Genomic DNA, 24,772 nt, shown 5'->3' on the forward strand with positions numbered 1-24,772 from the left:
TGGTTTGGCAAAGATGAACTACCCAGACCATCTCTGTGTCACCCAAGTGCCAGGTGGGATGTGTGTCATTCTCTGTCTTCTCATCTTGACGTTTGGATGTTTTTGCTGGCTTTCTCCCCTCCGGTGTCTGGCACTTCCTGGGCTGTGGGCATGAAGAGGTTACAGCCGCCGGGAGCCTGCTAGGCTGAGTTAGCACTTCCCTCTGCATCCAGAAGATCTCCAAGTAACATCCCTCTGCATCATGGAAAAGGGGTGGCGGTGCGGGCTGGGGGGCCGGCTGCAGTAGGCTGGAGCAGGGGCTCTTCAACCATGTCCCATTCCCCTCCCCAGAGGCCCGCGAGGAGGGGGACGCAGGGCGCGGAAGGCATCCGGAGTGAAGGATGAACCAGGGACGCCTCGGCGGGGAGCCGCAGAGTGTCGCCGCTGCACCTGGCCGCCGGACGCCGGCTCGGGAGCACCCAGGCGGTGGGGCCGCGGGCCTGCGGGCCGCTCCCGGGGGCCTGGGGCAGCCTCACCCCCGCCCTGCCCCCCGCGAGGCGGCGCAGGGAGCCTGGCAGCCTTTCCTGCAGCTGGCACTGGGTCGCGGCTGGGGCCTGAGCAGCGCAGCGGACTCCGTCCTTCCAGGTGCCCCCGGGAAGGCAGAGTGGGGGACCAAGGGCCAGTCACCCCTCCCAGACAAGAGGAAACAACTCCTGTTGGGTAGAACTTTGGTTTCCTTTAGCAAGATCCGCCGAACCACACAGGGTTTCATTTTTCACTTGATGGGTGTTTGAAAAAAACTGCACCGACCTGGTGGGAAGAGGAAGAAACGCTATAAACTTAGGGGGCGGGGACATTTTCTTGGAAGTGACAAGGAGCCTCAGACCTACAGTTTCTGGACCAGCGACATCGCCCTCCGCTTGGACACCGAAGGGTCTGGACGCTGCCCCCGGGACCAGCACCAAAGACCCCAGGAGGGCTATGGAGTCCACGCTGGCGACACCCGGTTCTGCCCCGGGCCCAGTCACCTTCTCCCACGTCTTCGGACAGCAGTGCCAACTTATGGAAGCCGGTAGGAAGGGTGTCCTGTGGGGAGGGGGGTGATGTCCACAGTCACCAGTAGTGGAGACCTGCGTGCGTCTGTGTGTCTGTCGGCCCCATCTTTCCCTTGATGTGAATATGGGATTCGACCTGACGCACTCACTGGAGAGTTCTTAGGACGTGTCATGAGACTGACTGTATGGCTTGGGCGTGGGACAGGAGGGCCATCTGTCTCCGCGTTGCTTTCCTGTGTGGCTCCCCTGGGGGGTGAAGGTGGTGCGTCAGGTGGTGGCTCTGGCTGTCTTTTGGGGGCAGGTGCCAGACTCGGACTAGCTGTCCTTCCGTCAGCTTGCGTCTGCCGCTGACAGTGGTGCGGAGGCCAGGCCTCGGTGGGCACCGTTGGAGTGGCTTAGACGCTGAGGATCGTGTGTGCCCTGAGCAGCCTCTCCCAGCTCTTGGCTCTGCTATGGGGGTTCCTCATTAGCCTTTGCTCATGGCTTTGTCTTCCAAAAGGCTCACGTTTTCTAGTGGAGGGGGCACTTGCTGTGGGCTGCAGCCTTGCTCTGCACCAGCCATCTTGCTAGTTTGCACGTGTGGTCACAGGGGAAACCAAGAGGGTGAGTGGCTTGGTGCAGATGGCCACTGTGGTGGGAACACAGACCGGTGCTTACGATCATGTTGGAGTCACACAGGACTCCGCTGGCCTGGTGTCACGGCTGTTTCCCTGCTTTCTCGGAGTTCATTCCTGCTGGGAAAAGGGCCACATGTTCTCCAGGGCTTTCCTGGGTGTTAAAGTGTTATTGGGCATTTTGGCTGTGAGTTTGGCAGATGGTGAGACGCGTGCTCGGTTTGGAGCCTGGCGGCCTGAGCTGGTGCTGACGTTTCCATTGGGTGGTTGCATGACTGGAAATTGTAGACCTCACCCCTCTCCCTGGGGTATCCGTCTTGAGCTGCAGGACAGGAGAACTGGACTTGGTCCATCCAGGTCTTAGACTCTGTGAGCCCAGAGGAGCCCCGGACAACAGAGAAGACAAACTTGAGCTGGTTTCTAAGGCTGGGATGTGTCCTCACAGGTAGTGGCTTGGAGTGGTGAAGGAGGATTCTGCAGCTGGGCTGCCAGGTGTCCCAGTTTCACCTGTTACAAGTTGTGTGACCTCAGGCAAGTTACTTAGCTTCTCTGTGCCTCAATTTCCTCATCTGTAAAATGGGGATACTAGGTGCTACTACACATGGCCATTGCAATGATTAAATAAGTTAGCACATGGCAGGCCTTAGGATAGTGCCTGGCGCCCAGCCAGCACTATGAATGCCAGGTATTCATTACTATTTCTAGGGGCTGTGGGGGACACTGTGCAAGCATCCCTCCATCGGCCAGTCGCGGCATCTCTGTAGAGTAGTACAGCTACTCATTTTCTAGAACACCAAAGCATTTAACACCCTCCTCTCTGCTACAGTTAGACTCTGGTTTTTGAAGAAGGCTGAGAATTTCCCTAATGACTTAGGTGCCTTTACTTCTGCACAAGAAGGAGGGCTTAGGGGCTTGCAGGGACCAAGGTTTCACCCATCTTTCTGCTTCTCTGAAGTTGTCACGGGAAGGCAGATTGGATTTCTAAGGTGCCTCGGTGCTTTGTTCTTTAAGCTTTTGGAGGAACCCAGGCCTAAATCAGGCTGTGAAATCCTATGTGTCTATTAAAAAAGTCCATGATGGCAAGAGAGCAATGCAACATGGAGCAATAATGATCAGCAGTCTGAAGGGAGCACCTCTCCCTGAAGAAATGTACAGAGGAATAGTTGGCCTCTGAGTCAGTTAGCAGGTGAACGGGACTGAGAGCAGACATGCGCACATCTCCAGCCAGTCATTTGTAGCCCTGTTGGCGCCACAAATGAGATCTTAAATGGATGTGAATATGATACATGGCTCCAGGGGCTCACAGCGGTGTTAATCACATGTCCTGAGTCAGAGGTAGCTATCAATCACAGGTGTTCATTGAGCACCTACTATGTGCTTTCTCTGCACAGTGCCAAGAACCACAGAGTCTGAAGGGAAAGTCGTGGTCTTTATTCAAGGGGATAATGATGTGGGTACTGGTATACGTAGAACATTGAGGAAAATAGAATTATGCAGTATGTGGCTTTTTAATGATTCCATCTTTTGAATCACCCTTCTTAAATGTTTTATATAAATCATCTTATTTAATTTTCAAAAACCCTAACCAATTTATAGAGGCAAGGGAAACACACAGAGGTTTATGCACCTGGGAAGTAGCAAAAGGGGAAGGTGGACCCTGGTCAGATGCTCAAGCCGTGCCTTTAATCTCTCAAGCCTGTAGTGCCCGGTGATGACTTGGGTTAATTTTTTGTATCTGTGAGTGTCTCATGTCTTAAGAGAAGTTGATTCCTGAGAGATGGAGCAGTCAAGGATGTGTAGTGGGGTGGACATGGGGGCATAAGGGCATATTGGGTTTAGGAGGGTAGGGATGGACCCTGGCAGCAAGGGTGTAATTGGGCATGGGCGGGGCCAATGAGAACTCTGACCCAATTAGAGGGAGTGAGATTGTGAAGGGCCGGTGGAGCCCTGGAAAGAACATGGAGTTCTTTCTCATCCATTCCCATTTCAGCTGTTTGCTGGTTTTGGGAACTTGATAAACCCACAAAACTTAGAGCAGAGGTTGTCCCACTATGGCCCTCAAACCAAATGTGGCCCACTGCTTGCTCTTGTAAATAAAGTTTTATTGGTACACAGCCACACCATTCACATACATTTTATCTGTGGCTTCTTTTGTGCTACAACAGTAGAGTTGAATGGCTGTGACCAAGGCAATGTGGCCTGCAAAGCTGGAAATATATCTTGTCTTGAACTTTGCAGAAAAAAGCATGCTGATTCCTGCCCTGGACCAACATATGTAGCACAGATGGGGGTAGACAGAATTCATGAGGGACGGTGAGAAAGGGCTCAAGCCTGAGGGTTTGGCTGTGCCTGATTCTTCCTTTGCTGGCACCTTTTATGTAGAATGGTGCCTTGGTTTTATCATGGCTCCCCGACCCCCCGACACACACACACAGTGGGGGTTGCTTCAGGCAGGAAGCATTTGGAGTAGATCTGAATGCTCCAATAAGAATGGACTTCCCACTGAGTGCCCGGATCTATAGCACCTGAGCTGGGCAAGGTCGCATGTACTGCCGTCTCATGGCCACCCTGCAGGTGGATGGCGCCTGTTCCATTTAACAAGTAAAGTTTAGCTGTTGTTGGGGTTGAAACTTAAACCTCAGTCAGCCCAACCCCACAGCCTGTACTCAGAATGGCAGTTCTGTAGTTTCTGCGGAGGGTTTGGAGATCTCTGCAGAGATGGGCAGAACGGACTCAGGCTGGTGGACTGCTGGGCTCAGTGTCGCTTAGTGTCTCTTCTTGTCCATTTCTTCCTTGGCCCCAGAATGTTTCACGGGGATGTCCCTCTGACCTGGCATGTGGCCATGTCTCTGCTGAGGGTTCTTGATTTACCCCTTGGCCTGACAGTCTGTTGGGTAGGGGACCTCATCTTGCAGGCCACGGCCCCTGGGTACTGTATCTCTTACCCCAGGTTCTGACTTGACAAACTTCCCCTTGTGTCATTCTAGGCAGTTTCCAACCCATCTCATTTGGGTGAGAAGCATTTATTTCCACAGGGTTACTTTGCTGTGAATGTCTGGCTGATATGGCATGAATCTAGGCCTAGCTCAAGGTGGAGGGTGGGAGAGAGGAGAGGACAGAAAGGTGACAAGCCCTTAGCACATGGACTGCTGTTTTGTACACTTCTGGGGGCAGCTCGGAAACCATGCACAGGTTCCTCACTTCCACCGTCAGCTGCGGGTCAGTCCGTAGCTCCATGCGTGTTTGCTGAATGAGTGTGGAACTGTAGCAACAAGTTGCTGAAGATGCTGCCCACCCTCCAGGAGTCTTTAGCTTCAAGGAGGAGTGACCTAGGTCTTCTGTGTTTCCACAATAGTATTCATAACACGTTGTGTTGTGCTGTGATTCCTGAGGTCGAGAACTATCATCTTGGTCGTCTGTGAGTCCTGCAAACCTTGTATAGGGTTGGTGACATTGCAGTTTTCATGTGTAAGTAGGACCTTGACACATCTGTTTTCTACCACGTCATTTGTCCTTTTGCAGTCTGTCATCCTCATGAGAAGCTGTCAACACAATAAAACAGTGTTAGTGGAATCTGGCAAACCACAATTGTGGTCACGCTCATTCTCTTTCCCAAGACTAATTCTTCAAAGCTCTCAAGTCAGCATGTGGAATCAAGGGCAGTGGGAAAACAGTTTATCCCAATAGTCCTTTGGGTGAATCGGATGGAATCCTCTTAACTCCAGGCACTCAGAGCGAAAGAGGTCTACCTGTGGGCATAACGGCCAAAGTGGTGGGTGCTGGCAGGGTTCCCTCAGCAACCTGGAGATCTCCTTAGGAGGCAGGTGTCGTCAGTAACACACCTGGACCGTACGTTGACCTCAGGAAGTTCCCACTGATGGTGCTTGTTTGAGGGAAAGGCAGTAGGGAGACATTGGGTGCTTACAGTGCTGGAATGTGTGCATTTGGCTGGTGAGCAGCCCAGTCTTCCTGCAGGTCCTTATAGCAGAAGCAGCAGCCAGTCTCTCACTGACTTACTTCAAATCCCAGTTACTATGTTTGCTGGCTGTGTGACCTTGGGCAAGTACCTTAATGTGTAAATTTTGGGAGGACAAAGGCATTCAGGTCACAGCACCACCACCATGACTACATCTTATTAGCATATCTGCTCTATTCCTGCCTAGTCAGGCAGAGTTTAGTAACAACAGAAATTAAATGTTCCTTGTGGCCACGTCTTTCTGACCACTAAGAAGTTGCTACTTCTTTCCCTTGGCTAGTTGCTGTGGTTTTAAAAATCCCAAACTCAACATTTGTTCTTTCCTCGGACCCAGCTTACCTGGGACAGGCCTAGTTCATGTCATTCCCAATCCCATTTATCTTTCTAAGGCTGTAAGGAATAAACTGGATGAGTCAGACATAGTCTGGGCTTTTCCTGGAAAGGTAACCGTGCTGTCCTCAGTCTTTTACATCAGCTGTCCTCTCTGCTGCCTGTATTTACCTTTTGTTTTAATCTACAGGGTCTAGTGTCAGTGTGACTCGGAGGGAGAGCCAGCCTTGGACACCGAAGGGAGGAGCTGTCTGGCGGGCCCCTGTCTAAGGATGAAGGCAAAGCCAGGGCAGGCTCTGCGCGCATTTCAGGACTTCTCAAGCTTGGAATTTTTGATCCTTTTGCAGTCGTTTTCGGTTCCCCATAGTGAGGACAAGAAAGGACATTTGAAGAGAGGACTGGTTTGAGGATAGGAGTAGAGGGAGAGGGGAGGGAACTGGGGGGTTGATGAGGCACAGGACAAGAGCCAGTTTGTGGGAGAGACTTTAAGGGATTGCGAGCTGGTCTGAGACAGAAGTGCTCCTGGTACTTGAAAATGCCATGGTCTTGGCCTTGATTCCTAGGTGAGAAGTGACTTTGAACTGAATTTACATGGTGGGTCCCTCTGAATCTCTGGGGTGACTGCAGCTCTGCTCAAGAGCACCAGGGGTAGAAGGACTCCAGGAGGTGGTCAGAAGAAACATGTGGGCCACCCCTCAGGGTTGTGGGAGACCCAAAAGTCTACCAGGGAAAACAGGAAAGTCTGTTTCAGGCAAGGCAAAGTCTCCCACCTGATCGGAGCTCCAGATGGAGCAGTTGTCCCAAGGACTGGGTGTTACAACTAGAAACTGGTTTAGCCAGGGTTGTGGAGGATGGGGAGCCAGGAGGCAAAGCTGGGGTGTACTCTATGCCTGGAAGCCAGCCTGCACCTCTATAAGCACAGAGGAAACCTACAGCACTGAGACAGGTGAAAAAGGCAGGAGTGTCTTAGGGAGAGAGCCCTCCCAGCTCCTCCCTGCCCCCAGCAGGCAGTGCCCCCCTCATCGGTCAGGCAGGGAGAGTTGTGTTCTAGAGACCAGGCCAGTGACAGCTGAGATGACTGTAAGAGGTTGGGACCAGCCTGCAGTGCAGGCCAGGACTGGCTGCAGGAAGAGTGCCATAGAAGGATCTCCAAAATTTTTAGTTTTATTTTGACCCATATTACTGAATGAGGTTGGCTGGGTATAAATTTCTAGGTCAGCTTCTATTTCTCTTGGCATTTTGGGTATGATATTCCTTTGTATTCTGGTGTCTTATGCTGTCATCAGCCTCTCTTGATCTGGAAGTCATTTCTCTGTAGGTGATCTGCTTTTTCTATGCCTTGGCTTTTAAAATCTTTGTCCTGGAAGCTGTGTAGTTACACTGCAATCTATCTGGGAGTGGATCTAATTTTATTTTTCCTACTTGGGGTTTGAGCTTCTCAGATCTGAGGATTGGTATCTCAGTTGCGCAAAATGTTAAGCCACTTACTTGTCGGAACGCTCCCATCTTTTCTATTCCTCCCCTTTAGCAATTCCTTTGTGACCTGCATTGGACTTCTCAATATGACCTCTGTTTCCTATTTTCTGTCTTTGTCTTTCTGCTACATTCGGATAATGACTGACAAACTATCTTCTGGTTCATTAATTTTCTTTCTAGCTATTTCTAATCTTCAGTCTAACTCAGGCAGTCAGTTTTTTGATGTGTTTTTTTAAAAACCTTCAGAAGTTCTATTTGAGTAGTTTTCAAATCTTCCAGATGATCTTTTTTTTAAAGTAATCTCCATTGCTTTGATTTTATATTTATCATTTTGAACCCCATTTATAAATGAAGGAATTTATAATCCATTGTCTGGCATTCTCGGATACAATGCTGTTTTTCTGTCGACTCCTGTTTCAGATAGCTTATCACCTCAAGTACTTTGTAAGTTCAGATTTGGAGCTCATGTTTGGGGTCTTATCTGGGAGATATCATGACCTCAGGCAACATGAATTTCTGAGCTGGGGAGTTGGCTAAACCCCAGATATTGTAAATTGAACCCAAACCTTTGAGGACAGTAATAAGCTATTAAGAAAGATCAGCCTCTCTCCTCTCTCAGGCGAGGACTGGGAAGCTTTGCTTGTGTGCATGACCTTTTCCAAAGTCCCCTGCTTTCCTGACAGTGAAGTCCTCTGAGGCAGCTGGCTTGTGAGTTGCATGTGTGAAGTGCTAAAGTTCGGACTCTAACTCCACTGTCCCAGCATAACCTATGGGCTTGTTAGCTGCCCCGTGTGCCATGGAAACTCATAATAACATTTTACAGGATCACAAATGCCTCTGAGCAGCCCAAGTGTTACTGTGTGCTGGCACGCTGGTTTTCAATGTTGTTCCTTCTTTTTTGGTATGTTTTGTGGCTATATTAGTTTCCTGTGGCTGCTGTAACAACCCCAGTCTTGGTAGCTTAATATGGCACAGATTTATTCTCTTACTGTTCGGGAGACCAGAAGTCTGAAATCAGTGTCATGGAACTGAAATTGAGGTGTCACAGGGTTGCACTTGCCCAGACTCTAGGGGAGACTGCTCCTTGCCTCTTCCTGCTTTCTGCAGCCTCTCACGCTCCTTGACGGTGGCTGCCTCTCTCCAATATCTGCTGCCATGGCCATGATTTTCCTTCTCTTCCCTGTGTATGTCGTCTCCCTCTTGTCTCTCTCATATGAGGACACTTGTGATGGTATTTAGGGCCCACCTGAATTGTCTGGAATAGTCTCTTACCTCAAGAATCCTTAACTTCATCACATCTGCAGAGACCTTTTTCCCAAATAATGAAGCATTTATACATTCTAGAGGCCTTTCCGGGTAGGGGGTATTTTTCAGCCTACCACAGTCAATGTCCTTAGCTTTGAGAGCTCAGCTTTGTATTTATAAGGATGCCCAATATATTTCCACATGCTTTGGGGCATGTTTTTCCAGTCCACCTTATTCCCTGGAAAAGAAATACACCAAAGAATCTCAGGGCTGGGGAGAGAAATGCATAACCCACTGAAGTGGTCTGCTTCTCAGAGGGCCGGAGGTTGAAGATGTTAAGGCAGAGGTGCTGACTTGTGCCAGGGAGTGACAGTTCTCACACTGCGTGGGGCAGAAGGTGGGGCTTAGCTCATGCTAACAGGACACTGCTGTCTGCAAAGGTTGGACTGGCCCAAGGTCCCTGGCCCACCTCTTCTGAGTCTTGGGTTTGCTTTGGCCCACTCCTGACTTTGCCTCTTGGCTTTCACATGTGGGCAACTGCTCCTGGTTCCTACTCCATCTTGAACCTTAACGTCTTCCATTCTGACAGCCAGTAGCAAACCTTGAGTCTGTTCTTCATTATCCCCTTTGCTTCAGGGACTGGACCAGACTCGCCCTGGAGCATGTCAGGAACTCTCTCTGTGCCAATTGGGTATCTTCCAAAGTAGAGCAGGTGCAGGCCCAGAGCTTGATCATTATTGCAGGGTAAGCCTGCTTGGCAGCTGTAGGTCTGTAGGTACCCCAAGCTCCGGAGAGAGCTGAACGCATTTCTGAAAATTCTCTCCTGGTGCAAATCTGCATTCTGAGGGACTGCTGGGCAAAAGTGGCCGGGAAATTAGGTTGTGTTGCTTGTGACTCTTTGGAAATGAAGCCTCAGCAGCTCGTGCGAAGGCCACAGCACAGGGAAACCCCCGGGCCTTGAGCTGATGCACAGAGTACTTACTCGTGGCTTCTGGGCTCCGTTGACTCAGATGGAAATATCTCACTTCTCTTAGAGTCTCACCCCTGTCCTCAGTTAGTAGCCAAAACCTTGATGGAAAATGTTTTCAAAGCTGGAATTCCCCTGCTGAAGGGTCATCTCCACTATGAAATGAATGGAATTTTCTAGAACCACAGGACAGCCCTTCCAGGCCCAGAGTTCCACAGAAGGTTTGAATATGCTGAGTGTCTCATCAGCAGTATTAGGGGTCAGTTGGCTATGGCTTCCCACCCTGAGGTTGGGTGACCTCAAGGAAGCCACCCAGGGGCTGTGCCAGGTTTGGCAGATGGAGTCTAGGATCTAAATTCAGTGTTAATGGAGTAGAGACTGGCAGAGAAGATCTCTGCCAAGGGCTCTGGTCCCAGACATGGCAGAAGGAGTGGCAGGACAGGGCAAGCCTTCAGAAGGGCCTGTATTACAGTGCATGTGTGCATGGCAGCGGGGAGGTCCTGGAATGACCTTCAGTGGCATTACCTGTGTCCCTTACCCTCAGGTCCAAGCTGTTCTGGGAGGAGATGCTAAAGGTCACCAGTCCCTGGAGCCGTGATGTTATCACCTGTCTAGCAGCCCTTCCGCAGACAAGCCAACCTTTTGCCGTTCTCACCTAGTTTCAGATTGTTTTCTGAAAAACACGAGGCCAAATTACCTTGGCAACCTTCAAGCGGGATTCTGGTGAAAGCTCAGTCTCCCTCTGAGAAGTTTCTGAATGGGGCTGGGAGTAACTTCTCCACCTGTCACCCTTTCTGACTTAGATGGTCATTCTTGTGCCCAAGCCAGGTGAGGTGATAGATTATACAATTCACAGAGAACAAGAGAATATGCTATCCTAAACTAGAGTTGATGCTCAAGGAGAATCACTGGGGTCTAAGGAAGCAACAGCTAGACACAAATGTGTAATATGGCTGGGAAGTTACAGAGTAGAAGTGGCAGCAGACCAGAGAAAGAGCCTTTGTTCTTGGCTGGCCTGCAGAAATGGAATCATTTAGATGAAAGAAAGCCCCAGCCACTTTATAGCAGCTGGTCAATTTCTCTTCTGAAACAGAAGTAATTCCGAGACTTTATTTTATATGAAGGCAGAGTTTATTTTTGGGTCCATCAGGGAGCCTGTAACTTGGTTAATTCAGAAGGCTGGCCTGCCAGTGACATAAAGCCCCATCAATATATTGTCTTGAGGCCTAGGAAGACCCTCTTGCCCACTTTAGCATGAAGGGCCAGCCACTTGCCTTTGAGGGCAACAAGAAAGGTCATGAGGAAGTTGGAGGGTCTCAAAGGAGCACATGCTGTTTTGCACAAGACTTATTGCTCTAGGCCCAAGGTTAGCTCTTTGGCCCATGACTCTTCGGTTAGGAAAGCTCTAGCTGAAACAGTTCATTACCCCGAGTACTAAGTGCTCATTAAAAATCCAACCTGTCAAGTGTCCTGGATGTCCTCGATTCAAACAAAAGTTCCTTTGTGGCCACTGGCACTTGGGAATAGAACCTTGGGGCCGTGTTGAAGCCAGAAGGCAGACGTCAGAGGCTTTGCAGCTTTTCTTGGTTGGTCACTGATAAATGAGACCAGCAATGAACAAGAAGAACCCTTTCCTGTTATCTTTTCCCTGGTGGCCTAAAGAATTGTGAAGCCTGTGCTTCACTTTTAAGGGTCATAAACTTCTCAAGCGATAAAAGAATCATGCCCGAGCTAGGATGCTGAGTCACAGAAATTGTTGTGTTTGTAGAAATCTGTGGTTATGGGGCTTACACTCACCCCAAATAGCGTAATGATGGAGCTGCTGAGGACTTCCGTGAGCTGGAGAACATAAAATAAACGTGTGTTTTTTAAGACCAATGAGAGAAAGGACACGCCCACTGCTCAGGCTGCCTCTGCAAAGGGGGTGGAACTTGCGAATTTGCCCTTCTCCTGCTTTTGATGACCTGCAGACAGGTGACATCTACCGAGTCAGCCCAGGAGATACGTGCTCTCTGGTCCTGTGGGATCGCTTCACAAAGGAAAAGAAGGGCCCTTAGGTGAAGTTTAGGTGTAAATAGTTCTCAGGCAAACACACGGAGGCTGAGAATCTCACTGTCCCACATTGAGTTGCAGGATCGGTTGACATACCACTTAATTGCACTGGCTTTTCAGCAACACAGAAATGAAAGATGTGTGTGCCAGGTAGACCGCAGTCTGGACAACACTGGTGTGGTGTCAGTCAGTGCCTCTGGGTCTCTCTCCCTCCTCTGAGGCCTGACAATAAAAACATCTGTAAACCTGCAAAAGGCTGTGTGCTTTGTCTCGGGCAGGAGGGTAAGGAGAGGGAGGCATAGATCCCCCTCTCTCGGGGTGGTGAGGGCGAGAGCTGAGTCTAGCTTTGGAGGATGGGGAGGTTGTGAGTGAGGGAGAATCTGCCCAGTTTGTTCTCATTTTACCCACTAAGGTTCTTCTTGTACCCTGCTTTACTGCTCTCCTGTTCTGACGCCCACATTTCCTTCAGAGAATCACAAATCAATATTCAGGCTTTTGGCTTATTCAGGATAAAAAGTCTTTCTTGGCTTCTTATGATTAAAGCCTGGTTTGAAAATGTAGTGGGGCTAATAAAGCATTTATGGAGGGCGGGGAATAATTCTGTCAGCCTCTTTGAAAGATTCAGTCTGAGCTGAAACCTGTGAGAAGAATTGGGGATGGAGACTGTAGGGAGGGAAATACCAAAGGGAGACCGGAGGCCCCTGTTTTCCAGGCTGGCTTTAGGAAAGTCACTGCAAGTGCCAAGGTGCACAGAACCGTCACTTAAACACCGGCGGTGGTTGTCAGCCTCTCCCCTGTGACTTGGGTATGCTGACCTGGAAAGGCCCTTAATGCTGCCCCCAAAGGGGAATTTTGGACTGGCCTCTTGAAATGGGCACCGAGTCCACCTGGGGGCTCTTCCATGATGCGAAGAGATCTGCTCAGGAAGAGACGATACCCGTCCTTCAGGGCCCAGTGCTGGAGTTCTGCTTTCCGATGTCAAAGGAGAGCAACCCTTCTCTCAAGGGCCATCATACCACCGTTGCTACCATTTCGGAAATCTCATTTTAAAGTCCACGCCATGTCACCTACCACCCGGAGGCCCAGGTGGTTCCACAAGAGTGTAGAAGTTAAAGGCCAGGGTTTGGTGTGAGCTCTGCGTCCGAGCTGTGCTCTGCTGTTGACGGATTGCATGACCTTGGGCAAGTCATCGTCCCCCGTTGTTACCATGTTAAATCTGTTGGAACCACAGGTCTTTGTGTAAAATGGTGATGGCATTTCTGTAAGGTGGGGACTGTGAGGATTATATGCAAATGCATGGGAATCTTTTGAGGAGCATGTGCTCTGAGTGGCACACAGGCTGCTGTCGCCGACCAGTGACAACCTCCGAGTGGAGCTCTTGCAGCTCTTGGCTTCTTTGTAGCACCCAGCTGGTGTCTTCTTCTCATTTGGGAGACCTTGGACTTCAGTTCTCACGAGTCAGAAGAGAATTCCACTCTTTCCACCGAGGCCTGAGGAGCCCGCTGCATTTCCTCATTGAGACTCGGCTTTATTGGGGCCATGCTGGCAGCTATAGGGTTGGCGGTTTGTCCAATTTGTGTAAACATACGCTTTAGATACAAGGCCACTTGAAACTGATGCCACTTGGCATCATTTATTACCCTCCTGTCACCTCAGCTTCCAGGACCATGCCCACGCTTCTCCTTTGTTCTGGAGAGAGAGGCTGAGCTCAGGGGAAGAGGCTGGTGTTCACAACACAGGACGCCCTCTTGTCTGAAGGGGAAATGAAGACTTGCACTGAAGAAAAATCAGATGGTAAAATACATGGAGGTTTGACTGAATTTCCGTATCTGTAAGAATGAAATCCTGTCCAACACAAATTCTGTCCTTCCATCCATGATTCTCCTACTGGCTGGGCACCACAGACACATCAAAGCAGAACCTGGCTTGGGTCCAGGTGTTGTGTCCTGAGAGACCCCTGGAAGGAACTGGCTTCAAACGGAACTGGGGCTCCCCCTACCAGCCTGCTGACGTGAGGGTCTGAGGTGAGGGTACTACGACCTCCTGTAATGTTCGTGTGGGAACTGCAAGCAGCAGTGGCTAAGCACCTAAGTTTTCCTGCAAGGCAAGGCGTTGTAGGGCACGCATGAGAGGCAGAATGCGCAGCCCTCACCCTCTCAGGTAGACAAACCTTGGGAACAATGGCAGGATTTCCCAGTGAGGGGGAGAGGCCATCGGTTGTAGAAACTAAGGGAGTGTTCTGTGCGGCCTCTGGTCAGGAAGAGAGGACTTGCGGCAGGTGTGGGTCCTGACGTGCATCTTTGTGAATACGTTGTGCTGCGTATTTGGTCTCTCTTTGGGCAGGAAGAGCCCCCCACAAGGCAGTTAGCTGTTGCTCCCCAGAGCTGGTCCTGCGAACACATAAGGGTTTGGTTAGATCACAGAGAGTTCTGGGCCGTGTGAGGTCAGGAATTGATTGTGTAGCTACACTGTTCCCCAGGAGGGCTTCTCCTTTTCCAGCAAGGCACTTCTCACAGGCTCACAAAGCAGGTTGGTCTTCTTCTGACCTCCTTGGGGACAATAGGCACTGCCATTTACGGCTCTGCTCTCCACTCTCCTCTTGGCCAGGAGGACTTAGCCTTTCCCCACTTCAAGCTGACTTTGGCCAAGTAAGAGACTTTGGAGGTGACGATCCTTTTTCAGGTGTTTTTCCAACTTCAGTATTTCACAGTCACTTGGGAAGGTCTCACACCTCTGCCCCATAAATTCTGATTTTGGGGTGTCATCACTAGCCTGGTTAATCTATTCAACAAGAACTCTGAGGAGCACCTGCTTCCAGTGGTATGAGAATCACCATCCTAGTGCAGCGAAGTTAGCCCCTGGTGGGCATCACTAGGGAAACTTATTAGAAATGCAGATTCTCAGGCCCCATCTCAGACTTACTGAATCAGAAGCTCCGAGGGTGGGTTTCGAGCCCTCCTGCTGACCCTGATGTATGTTAAAGTTTGGGAACTGGTGCCCTGGGGTTTGCAGCCACCAAGGGTGTGTTGAATGAAATTTAAACCCTATTCATTTGCCACATGGTCCCAGGGATGGGGCACCAAATAGACCACTATGAGCAGACAGGGTATAATGTTGAATAGGTATGAATCTGGTAATAGAAAAAAAAAATACAAGGAAGCTCAAAATAACAAGGTAACTATTCATGCATAGAAGTCTGGAAATGCCCTCCTGTAAACACGGGTACGTCACTGCCTCATGAACACTGACTTTGTGAGCCTGGGCAAGCTACCCAAGCCTCCTTTTCCACTTCCTTAACTGTAACATGGGGATGATATAATATTACCATCAACCTGAAAAGTGTTAACACTTTGCAGTTTTCCTGAATTAAAGTTTTTCCAAACCTTTATAGATTCCCTAGAACAATACCTGGTATAGTGCAAGGCAATATAGCTACTAATATTTGCTAAAGATCCTGTGTCAGCAGAATCCTAATAGAACCCCCAAGATTCCTACCCTTGGTAGGTGGCTTCTTTGAGGATGATGGGGTGTTGCTTTCTTGATTAGGTTCTGTTACCTGGCAAAGGTGATAGGGTGTCACTCTTGTGATCTCATTGTATGACTTCATGTTAGCAGACTAGTGGGAGAGTCTTCTCTCCTTGAAAAATCAACCATGCTATCAGAGGGCCATGTGGCAAGGACCTGAGGGTAGCCCTAGGGCTAAGAGTGGTTCACAAATGGTAGGTAGCAAGAAAACGGGGACTTTGGCCACATAGCCACCAGGAAATATATCCAGCCAACAAGACGAATGCACTTGGAAGCAGATTCTTCCTAAGAACCTTCAGATGAGAACACAGCTCAACTGAGAATGTGCCTGCAGCCCTGGGATACCTGAGCAAAGGACCCAGTTAACGCTTTGCCTGGACCTCCAACCCTTAGAAATGGAGATAATAAATGGGTGTGGCTTCAAGCTGCTAGTTTTGTGGACACTTATTACACTATAGAAAATACTAAATAGTACGTCCCAGGAGGCCTGATTGGGACATCCAAGCAAAGCTGTGAAAGAGACAAGGGAGTGAGCTTGCAGCTTTCTGGGAAGAGCTCTCCAGGCAGAAGCAGCAGCTAATGCAAAGGCAAGAAGGTGAGGGGTTTCTGCTGTGTTTGAGGGACAGCAAGGGGCAGGGTGATGGGAGATGAGGAGGCAGAGAAGGCTTAGAAAGCACTGCTGAGGACTTGGGCGTCTGAGCAGAGGAATAAAGTGTCATTGAGTTCCAGTTTTAAAGATCACTGACTTCTATGTGGAGAAGAGACTGTAGGCAGGAAGACTACTTACCACTTGTGAGTGTGTGCCTGTATGCACACCCACGTGTGCAACATATATATGGTGTATGACTTTAGCCAGGGAGGTGGCAGTGGAAACGGTGAGGAATGGCTAGAGACTGTGTATATTTGGAAGGCAGCATCAGTAGCATTTCCTCATAGATTGGACATAGGTGATGAGAGGAGTTAGACGTCACTCTAAGGTTTTTGGTCTGAACAGTTGGAAGAAGAGTCGCCATCAACAGAGATGGTGAAGGCCGCGTGCAGAGCAAGTCTGAGCAGAAGGTTGGGGGTCACTTGTGAACATGGTGGGGTTGAGAGGTCTACTAGACATTCAGTGGAGGTGATGGGAATGCAGTTGGAAGACAGGCCAAGATTGGGGCTGGAGATGAAAATTTGGGAGTTGTAGACATAGAGATGGTAGTTAAAGCCTCATTTTAAACTACTTCATAAAGACAGATTTACTCAATGGACTCTTTATTCTGACATTTTTCTTCAGGAGCTTTTTGGTGTGCAAATGTTCTTTCCTTTTTGGAATAAAATTGAGATTTGGTGGTGGGCTTTTCTAATGTCCTTACTTTGCTAAGTAAACAATTAGCAACCTTTGTCCACACAGGGGACAATGAAATCAAAGCAAAAGTAGAATTAAAACATGTACAGAAAACATGCACGAATCTGAAGCATAGTGCTCAGCAAGTTATCACAAAGCGAGCACACCTGGTGTCCCCTGCACTGATCACCAAGTACATCAGCTATTCCCGGAGACGCTCCTCATGGCCTCTTCAGGTCACCTCCCCCAATTCTCTCAGAGATGACCTCTATCCTCACCTCATACATGATACGGTAGTTTTACCTCTGAAGTTCCTATGAATAGAACCATAGAATATGCTTTCCTTTCTGCCTGGCTTCTTTTTCTCCACCTGTGGTGGGATTCATCCACGTCATGTGAAGCACTGGTTGATTCTTTTTCATTGCTATATAGTATTCTAGTATATGACTATATCACACACATTTAATATGTGCATTCTAATGTAATATATCCAATTTTTGGCCATTCTGAGCAGTGCCTCTATGCGTTCCTGTGCAGGTCTTTCAGTATATAGTGTACACACGTCTCTAGGAGTAGAGCTACTGTGTGCCTGTGTCTGGCTGTACATGCTGACAATCTTCCAGAGTGGCTGAGATCGTCTTTTTCAGTTTAGCCATTCTGGTGGGTGTGGAGTAGTAGATCATTGCTGTTTCCACAGATGACTGATGTGGCTGAGTATCGTCCATTTGATAACTTCCTTTGTGGAGTGTGCTCAGGGCTTTTGTTCATTTTTTGATTGGGTAATATTTTTCTTTCTGAATTGTAGGAGTTTATATATAACATGGTACCAGTCTTTGGGTCATAGATATGTTCTCCCACTCTATGGCTTGCCTTTATACCCTCTTAATGGGGTCTTCTGATGAGCAGAAACTTCTAACTTTTTTTTTTTTGAGAGGGCATCTCTCATATTTATTTATCATGTGGTTGTTAACAATAAAATTCTGTATAGGGGACTCAATGCACAATCATTAATCAACCCCATGCCTGATTCTCAACAGTCTCCGATCTTCTGAAGCATAACAAACAAGAGAAACTTCTAATTTTAATGTAACCCACAATATTAATCTTTTCCGAACGGATAGCGCTTTTTGTGTCCTGGTTAAGAAATCTGCATACCATGAGGTTTTTATATTTGGATCTAAAATATATGTGTGATTGATTTCTGTGACTAGTGTGAGTTTGGGGTCAAGAGTCTTCCTTTACCATGCGGATGCCTTGTTGACTCAGCACCATTTACTGAAGGGATCCTCCTTTCCCCTGTGCTCTGCAACGTTCTTTATCACGAATCAAGTGTCTGTGTATGTGGTCAGCCTTATGTTCTCTGTTCTGCCTTATCGATCCATTTGTCTATCCTTACTCACACACAGCCCCATCTGAATTGCTATAGCCTATGAGTTTTGCTAGTTAGGAGTGAGTCCTCCAGTTTTGCCTACAGGCTACTAGTGAGCTTGTTGGGCTAGCCAGGTAGACAAGTCAGATGTATAGCTCCAAGGAATGTGAACAGCGCATCTGGAATGGTAAAACCTAACTTTCTCGCATGCTCACTGCACATAGACCCATGCCAAGCCCACTGTATGCCCCATCTCAGTTATTCTGTGGAGTCTTTGTCATCCAAGAGTGGCTGATTTGGGAAACAATTCCTCTGAGTTAGATCACCTTAGTTGTTCTTGGCTCTGAATTTTCATAATACATTTTGTAATCAAGCTTATCAGTGTTGACAATGAAATCATGATATAATTTGATTGGGATTTTTTTATTGGTTCATGGTCAATTTGAGGAAAATAAATGTCTTTTCAGTATTGAATCTTCTAGTGCAGGGGTTTGGCAAACTTTTTCTATGAAGAGCTTGATAGTGACTATTTTAGGCTTCTCGGAACAGATGGTGTCTGTCGCGACTCTTCAGTTCTGCCATTGTGGAGTGGGAACAGCCATAGACAATATACAAATGAATGAGTGTGGCGGTGTTCTAATAAAACTCTACTTACAAAAAGGGGCAGTGGGCTGATTTGGCCGTGAGCTGCTGTTTGCAAACTCCTGCTCTGATTCATGAGCATCTCTTCTGAGTTCTTTCATACCTTCTTGCTCCGTGAAACCTGGAAGTCTGGGAACCGTATCCTGTTATCTCCGACCACACTTTGTGAACTTCTCCTCATGCTTCTGTCCTGCCTCGCACCATAGTTATTTGTGTTTTATTGGAATCTTTGATCAGGTTATGAGCCATTTGTGAACCAGGGACTAGGTTTTTTGGGTTTTTTTCCTTCTTTCTGTTTCTCTCCTCCCCATGGTGTACTATCTAAGGTCTGACACACGTCAGAGGGAATAAAGTCCTTGGATCCAAATCTGACACGGAAGAGAAAGTGAGAGAGGAGAGGTTTTGAAGCCCATCCTTGGGGCCTGGGCCCTGGCTTTTTTGGACTTTTCTGTGCCATTTCAGGGAAATCCACGGCCCTACAACTTGGCTCTGCCCCTCCCTTATGGGTTGTCAGTTTCCCTCCTCTTGTATTCCAGGAAAGTTCTGGATCCTTTAGACATACAGAAAACACATAGATGTGTTAGATTTCAGGCCCCCTGAGAGCCAGCCTGCATTATTTATCTCCTGGCCCTTCATATGGCATTCCACGAACTCTGGAATGAACGCACAGACCAACAGAAGGAGAAGGAGACGTCCTTTCCATTTCCCATTGGAAACCCCTTGCTAATATCTCTTAGGATCACATTCTATTAGATGACGGCACACTACACTGGGCTTCCTGGGAAGGGCTTATTTGGGGCTGATCCTTCAGCACCCCCTGGCAGAGCCCTTTGCACCTGCTACACCCTTGAGTTTTAGCTGTGGTCTGACGCTGAGTGGGAAGGAACGGAACTACGGCTGAGCCCAGCCCGGGGTGACCTTCTCTCCCTGATGGACAGCTTCACACACACAGCCACTGGTCAGCCCGGGAAGATGTGAGTCAGCAGATCACAGCCTGGAAGGCTCACAGGGCCTTTGGGGCATCCGGTATGAGGCATCGTTTGCAGCCCAAGCTGGCTCACCATCTTGAGAGTCTACAGCAGGACTGTGTTCTAGGACTTTCCCAGCTGAGGTCAGAAATTGAGCTCCTTGGAGTGTCTTTCTTGCTTTTGGTTGTGTTTTCAAAGCTGTACCATTTTATTTCTTGAGTGCTTAGAATATTGGTTAGTGCATCATAGTTTTGAAAGGCTTTGCCTCTAACTAGAGAGGTTGGTGGGCTCGTCACATGGACAGCTCAGAGGAGAGAGAGCAGAGCTCCTGGAGTGGCAATAGCCAGCTTCCCAGGGTACCCACCGAGGCCCAGGCCAAGCCCTCCATGGGCACCCTCTTGGTTATTCTTTGAGGTCTTGGGCACCCAAAGCCAGCTGAAACTAGAAAAGGCCCCTTTAAGGAAATCCACTTAAATGGGGACCAAAATTTCAATGTGAGTAGTGATGGTGGGCTTGGAGGGGCTTAGGACTTCAGTGTTAAAACCACAATTAAAAACTTTAAAACTGAGTTTCTCTGAAGTAACAAAATTTAAGTAGGGGAGGAGTATAAGGGGACCACAACTTTTGTAATTATTAGGACCAATTAAAACTTCCTCTTATTAAAAAGGAACACATCTGAGGCAAATATGGTAAGGTGATCATTTATTAATTCTAAGTGTTTTTTTTAAAGAAAAATGGCTGTATGAGATTTAATCACGTACCTTACACTTCACCCTTCTTTAGTGTACGATTCAATGATTTTCAGGTTTGTGTAGCCATCACCAAAGTCAAATCTGGAGCATTTTCACGACCTCACAGGAACCCCCACACTCTGTTCATCACTCCCGTACCCACTGCCCATCCCGCCAAGTCTGAGGATACTTCTGCTCTGTTTTCTGTCTCCACATATTTACATATTCTGGACATTTCATACTGATGGAATCAGGTAACATGTGGTCCTTTGCCTCTGGTTTCTTTCATTTAGCATAATGTTTCCAAAGTTCATCATGTTACTGCATCTATCAGTGCTCCCTTTGTTTTTATGGCTGGTATACTTGTTTATACTTTTCCATAGTTAAGGAAATTGGTAAGATCATCTGTTGTGGTTATGTAGAAAAAGCATTCTTACGTGTGAGAAAGAGAGCAGGGAGGTAGTGAGGAGGGCGGGGGCTCCGTTGTAGTAAATTGGGTGGTTGGGGAGGGTGTCCTCAGAGAGGCGATCTTTGGGCAAGGATTTGAAAGGGGGTGAGCACGAAGGAGAAGGGGCTCCAGGTGGAGGGGATGGCAGGTGTACAGACCCCAGACAGGAGCCTGTCTGGGTACTTCAAGGGGTGTTAAGGTGGCAGTGAGCAGGAAGGAAGTCGTAGGAGGTACAGCTAAAGAGGGACTGCGGGGTCAGGGCAAGATAGGCGATCACGTAGGACTTGTGGACTGTGGAAGGGATTTCACTTTTCTTCTGGATGAAATGGGAAGCTGTGAGGAGGCTCTGAACAGAGGAGGACTTTGTGGACATCCTAACCCCTCTGGCCAAGGTATTGACAATGGACCCGAGGACTAGAGGGCAGAGGCAGGGAGGCCAGTTTGGAAAGAGTGTGTGACCATGCCTTGGACTCCAGCACAGGAAGATGTAACGGGACTCAGGCTGTATTTTGAAAGTAGTGCTTACAGGACTTGCTGATGGATTGAATGTTGGGGGGTGAGAACAAGAGAAGAGGGGATGCTGACCACAAGCATCTTCTTCTCTGAGGGGCCAGTACGTGCAGTGGCCTTTGATGGAGATGGTAGCCATGTGAGAGAGGAGGCGGGAGCAGTGGGGGGACATCAGTGGTTTAGTCTCTCCCAACTGTCACTTTGTTATTTTATAGAGTCTAGTTTTGACCCAGCATCTGTACATTATTAAAACTTTTGGGCTTGGTCTCTATGGACAAGTCATTTCGCCAAGGAAGCTTTCATCAGTTCCTCCCAGAACTGGGTGAGGATCTTGCTTTCCAACAGCACCTCGTGCTTCCTGGATGGCCTGAGCTTATGGGCTGTTGCTGTGCAGGTTAGCAGGCCAGGAATGACCCTCTGCCCCGTGCTGGCCAGGACCACCATTGAACACCCCAAATGCCTGCTGGGAGCACTGGAGATGCTGCCTATGTGACATGATGCTACTTCCTTTCTCACTCTGAAATATTTCTTTTCAATGTTTGAGACAAGAATGAAACACTGCAGAAACCCCAGCTGTGTTTCTGGGTCTCCTGATAACTTTCTTGCACACTTCTCCAGCCTTTACCTATTTCCAGTTCCCCTTTGGGAGAGGATGTGCACGCAGGGGAAGTGACATTGGGTGCAGATTAAAGTGAAACTGGCAGCGCCCTGTTATTAATTACTAAAAATAACCAGCACTGAAAATGAGAGAGGAAGATTTATCTTTAAGAGTTAAAAATATCCTGGGAACTTCAGTGTATTACTGAAATAAATGACTATAAATTTTCCTGAGCACAAATCAGTATTTTAAGGTGCTGGCTACAGTGACAGATTATGTTTAATATTAAGGTGATGGTTGAAATAGCATCCTCCTCATTTGCTATTTTTCCAAGTTAGGATTTCAAAGGGAATCGCTAGGGAGACAAGAACCATTTGTCTTCTAAGTTTTCTGCTCCCTTTCAAAGGTTAATATTGCTGTGGTACCTAAAAAAACCCTGCAAAAATGTGTAAATATACATTAGTTTTAAAGTGGCTAAAAGTAAAATCTATGTCACTTAGCCATTGATTTCCCACTAGAGCCCTCATGCAGTGTTCGTTTGTAGCATAACCACAATGCTGATGAAGATGTCGTATTTTTAGTGTCTTGAAGCTGGATTCTTACTTGTGTATGTGACCCAGTTTCTGTGCTCCATAAAGCCCTTTCTGAAGCATTATAAGATCCGACAATCCTGCAGTCCCGAGTGTTGTTAATAGAGGTATGATGTCAAGGCACAGCTGCTGATAGACCCACATAAAGGTCAGGTCACCTTCCCTGGGATGAATCCAGCCCTAGTGCCATTGGAGAAGGACCCTCAGGAATCGGAGGGCTCCACAGCGGCCAAGAGGCAGTGCTGGAAGCATTTCTGGATGAGACATGGCTGGGCATGATGGGACATTGCGGAGAGCCCAAGGTGGGGCCTGGGAGCTGTTCTCGGCTCTCTGAAAGGTTTCAAGCAGAGGGAAGTAATTTGTTCTGGGCACCATCAGGCTGGGTTAGAACACCTGGCAAAAGAACTGAGGGCTGGGTTGGGTTAAGAACTCGGTCTTTGTGTCAGACAGACCTGTGTCAAAGTCCCAGCTCCACTCTTTCATTCAGCAGCTCTGGCTGGGGGTCTGCACTAAGCCAGGCACCTTTCCACGCATGCGGAATGCAGTGGATGCGGGAGAGGGGAGGTTCTTGCCCTTACGGAGCTTACTTCTCGGTCGGAAAGCCAAGAATAAACCCATATTCAGCGACTGAGAGGGTCACTCAACAACTAAAACAGGGTGATTAAGAGAAAACTGGTTGTGTGGGGGTGGAAGGATCTGTTATGTACCGGGGGGTAACTCTGCAAGGGTCAACATTTAGCCTGAGGCCTCAATGATGAGAGGGAGCTGGCTGTTCACATGGATGTCCACGGGGAGGGTAACTAGCAGGCACAGAGCGAGTGCAAAGATGCCATGGTGGGGACTGGCCTGTGTGCTCAGCAAGTTTGGACTCTCAACCACAGAGCTGAAGCGCACACACCGGGAGGACCGAGGGCCTGTCCACCAGGAGTGGCCAGAGGTTTCAGTGCTCAGGCCACCAGGGGAAGATCAGCTTGGTGCAGAATAGCCGCCTATGGCTCTAAACCTGCAGCACCTGGTCTTCTCCCTGAAGGGCCTTCCCGCGCTGGTAACTGACCTCCGGGGAGCCCCGTCCTGACGCTTCCTTGTGCCGGGTCCTGTCAGGGTCACAGGTGATGAGGAGGATGACGGAACACTTTGTGTGCCGTGTCCTTGAATCCCTGCAACTTGGGAATGTGTGGGATTGATGGGATTAATACATAAATCAAGTAATATAGAAATCAAATGTACAAATGCATATGACCTAATTGTTTCTCCTACAACTCCTGATGCATGATCAATAACAAAATGAGTAAAGACAGAACAGTTCCTACAACTCGTGACTGCCCTCACATGGTGTCGGTGTCCTTGAGGAGCGTCACGCCCTAGGGCTGGACTCAAGGTCAGATCATAATTGTGTGTTGGTCCTGTGTTGAACCCCCTACTCAGAATTCTTTGGATGTTTGGGTTCATTTGCTCAATAAATACGAGGAGTGCCTTCTCGGCATGACTCATGCGCTGTTACGCCTTCAGTCCCCTGGCTGGGCCTTTCTGGTCTTTTATGTCTCATCGCATCTCCTCCCTTATCTGCGGGGCAGAGGCAAGGAGGGAACCGACAAGAATGATTTATCTTCCCCTGTCGTTCTGAAGGCCTGAGGCTTACAGAGCGTACATATCTTGCTCAAGGTCACATGGTGCCAGTACTGCTTCTAGAACCATCCATGTCACTAGTTTTTTGAACTGCAAATAAGGAGAAAATGAATTTGGAAGTAAAATTTAGGAACTCAGTCCAAGATACCATTGTCTGTACTATGTATGACTGACATAATAAAAAAAGACTTAGAAAACATGATTCTTGTCTTGAATTAAATACTCATGCAGCAGGACGGAGGTACCTGTGGTGGTGGTACCTGCTAGGGGCAGAGGTGGGCGTGTGTTTTTGGGGAGGTGACTTTCCAAGTAGGAGATTTCTTTCAAACTAAACTAAGCATCACTCTAATAAAATATTATGATGTTTCATTTTTGAATAAATAGATGTTTTGGGGCAGAAAAAAAACACACCCTCCATTCTTTTGAGAAAATCCTCATTTTTCTTTCCCCCCTTTTGGGAACAAAGCCCTAACAGGGGATAGATTCTAATCCTTTTCCTGCCCCCAAATGAGAGCTGTGATTGTAGAAACTTCTCCTGGGAATTACCTTTTTGGATTATAAACTAGGACTGGACCAGCTGCTGACCGAGGCTGGTCAGCTCCAACACTCTTTAATTCTAATTAAGAGGACCCAGGAGCGGCACCCGATAGGCACCTGTGCATATTTTATCTTGAATATCTTTGTCTTGATTCAATCCAGTTAAAAACTCAGGCTGCAGACAGACCCTATGTATGCATTGCATTTACG

General features: G+C 48.3%; 1 protein-coding gene across 1 annotated transcript in view; it reads left to right on the forward strand.

Annotated features, from left to right (window-relative positions):
* The first annotated feature begins 276 nt into the window (after positions 1 to 276).
* KAZN (kazrin, periplakin interacting protein) overlaps positions 277 to 24,772 on the forward strand; it is a 1,067,116-nt gene continuing 1,042,620 nt past the window's right edge. The window contains exon 1 of the mRNA XM_057499760.1: positions 277 to 1,051. Coding sequence (XP_057355743.1) covers positions 961 to 1,051 — 91 coding nt within the window. The 5' untranslated portion in view covers positions 277 to 960. The remainder of the gene's footprint in view (positions 1,052 to 24,772) is intronic.

This window comes from Manis pentadactyla, chromosome 4, assembly GCF_030020395.1.
Source record: "Manis pentadactyla isolate mManPen7 chromosome 4, mManPen7.hap1, whole genome shotgun sequence".
Lineage (NCBI taxonomy): Eukaryota > Metazoa > Chordata > Mammalia > Pholidota > Manidae > Manis > Manis pentadactyla.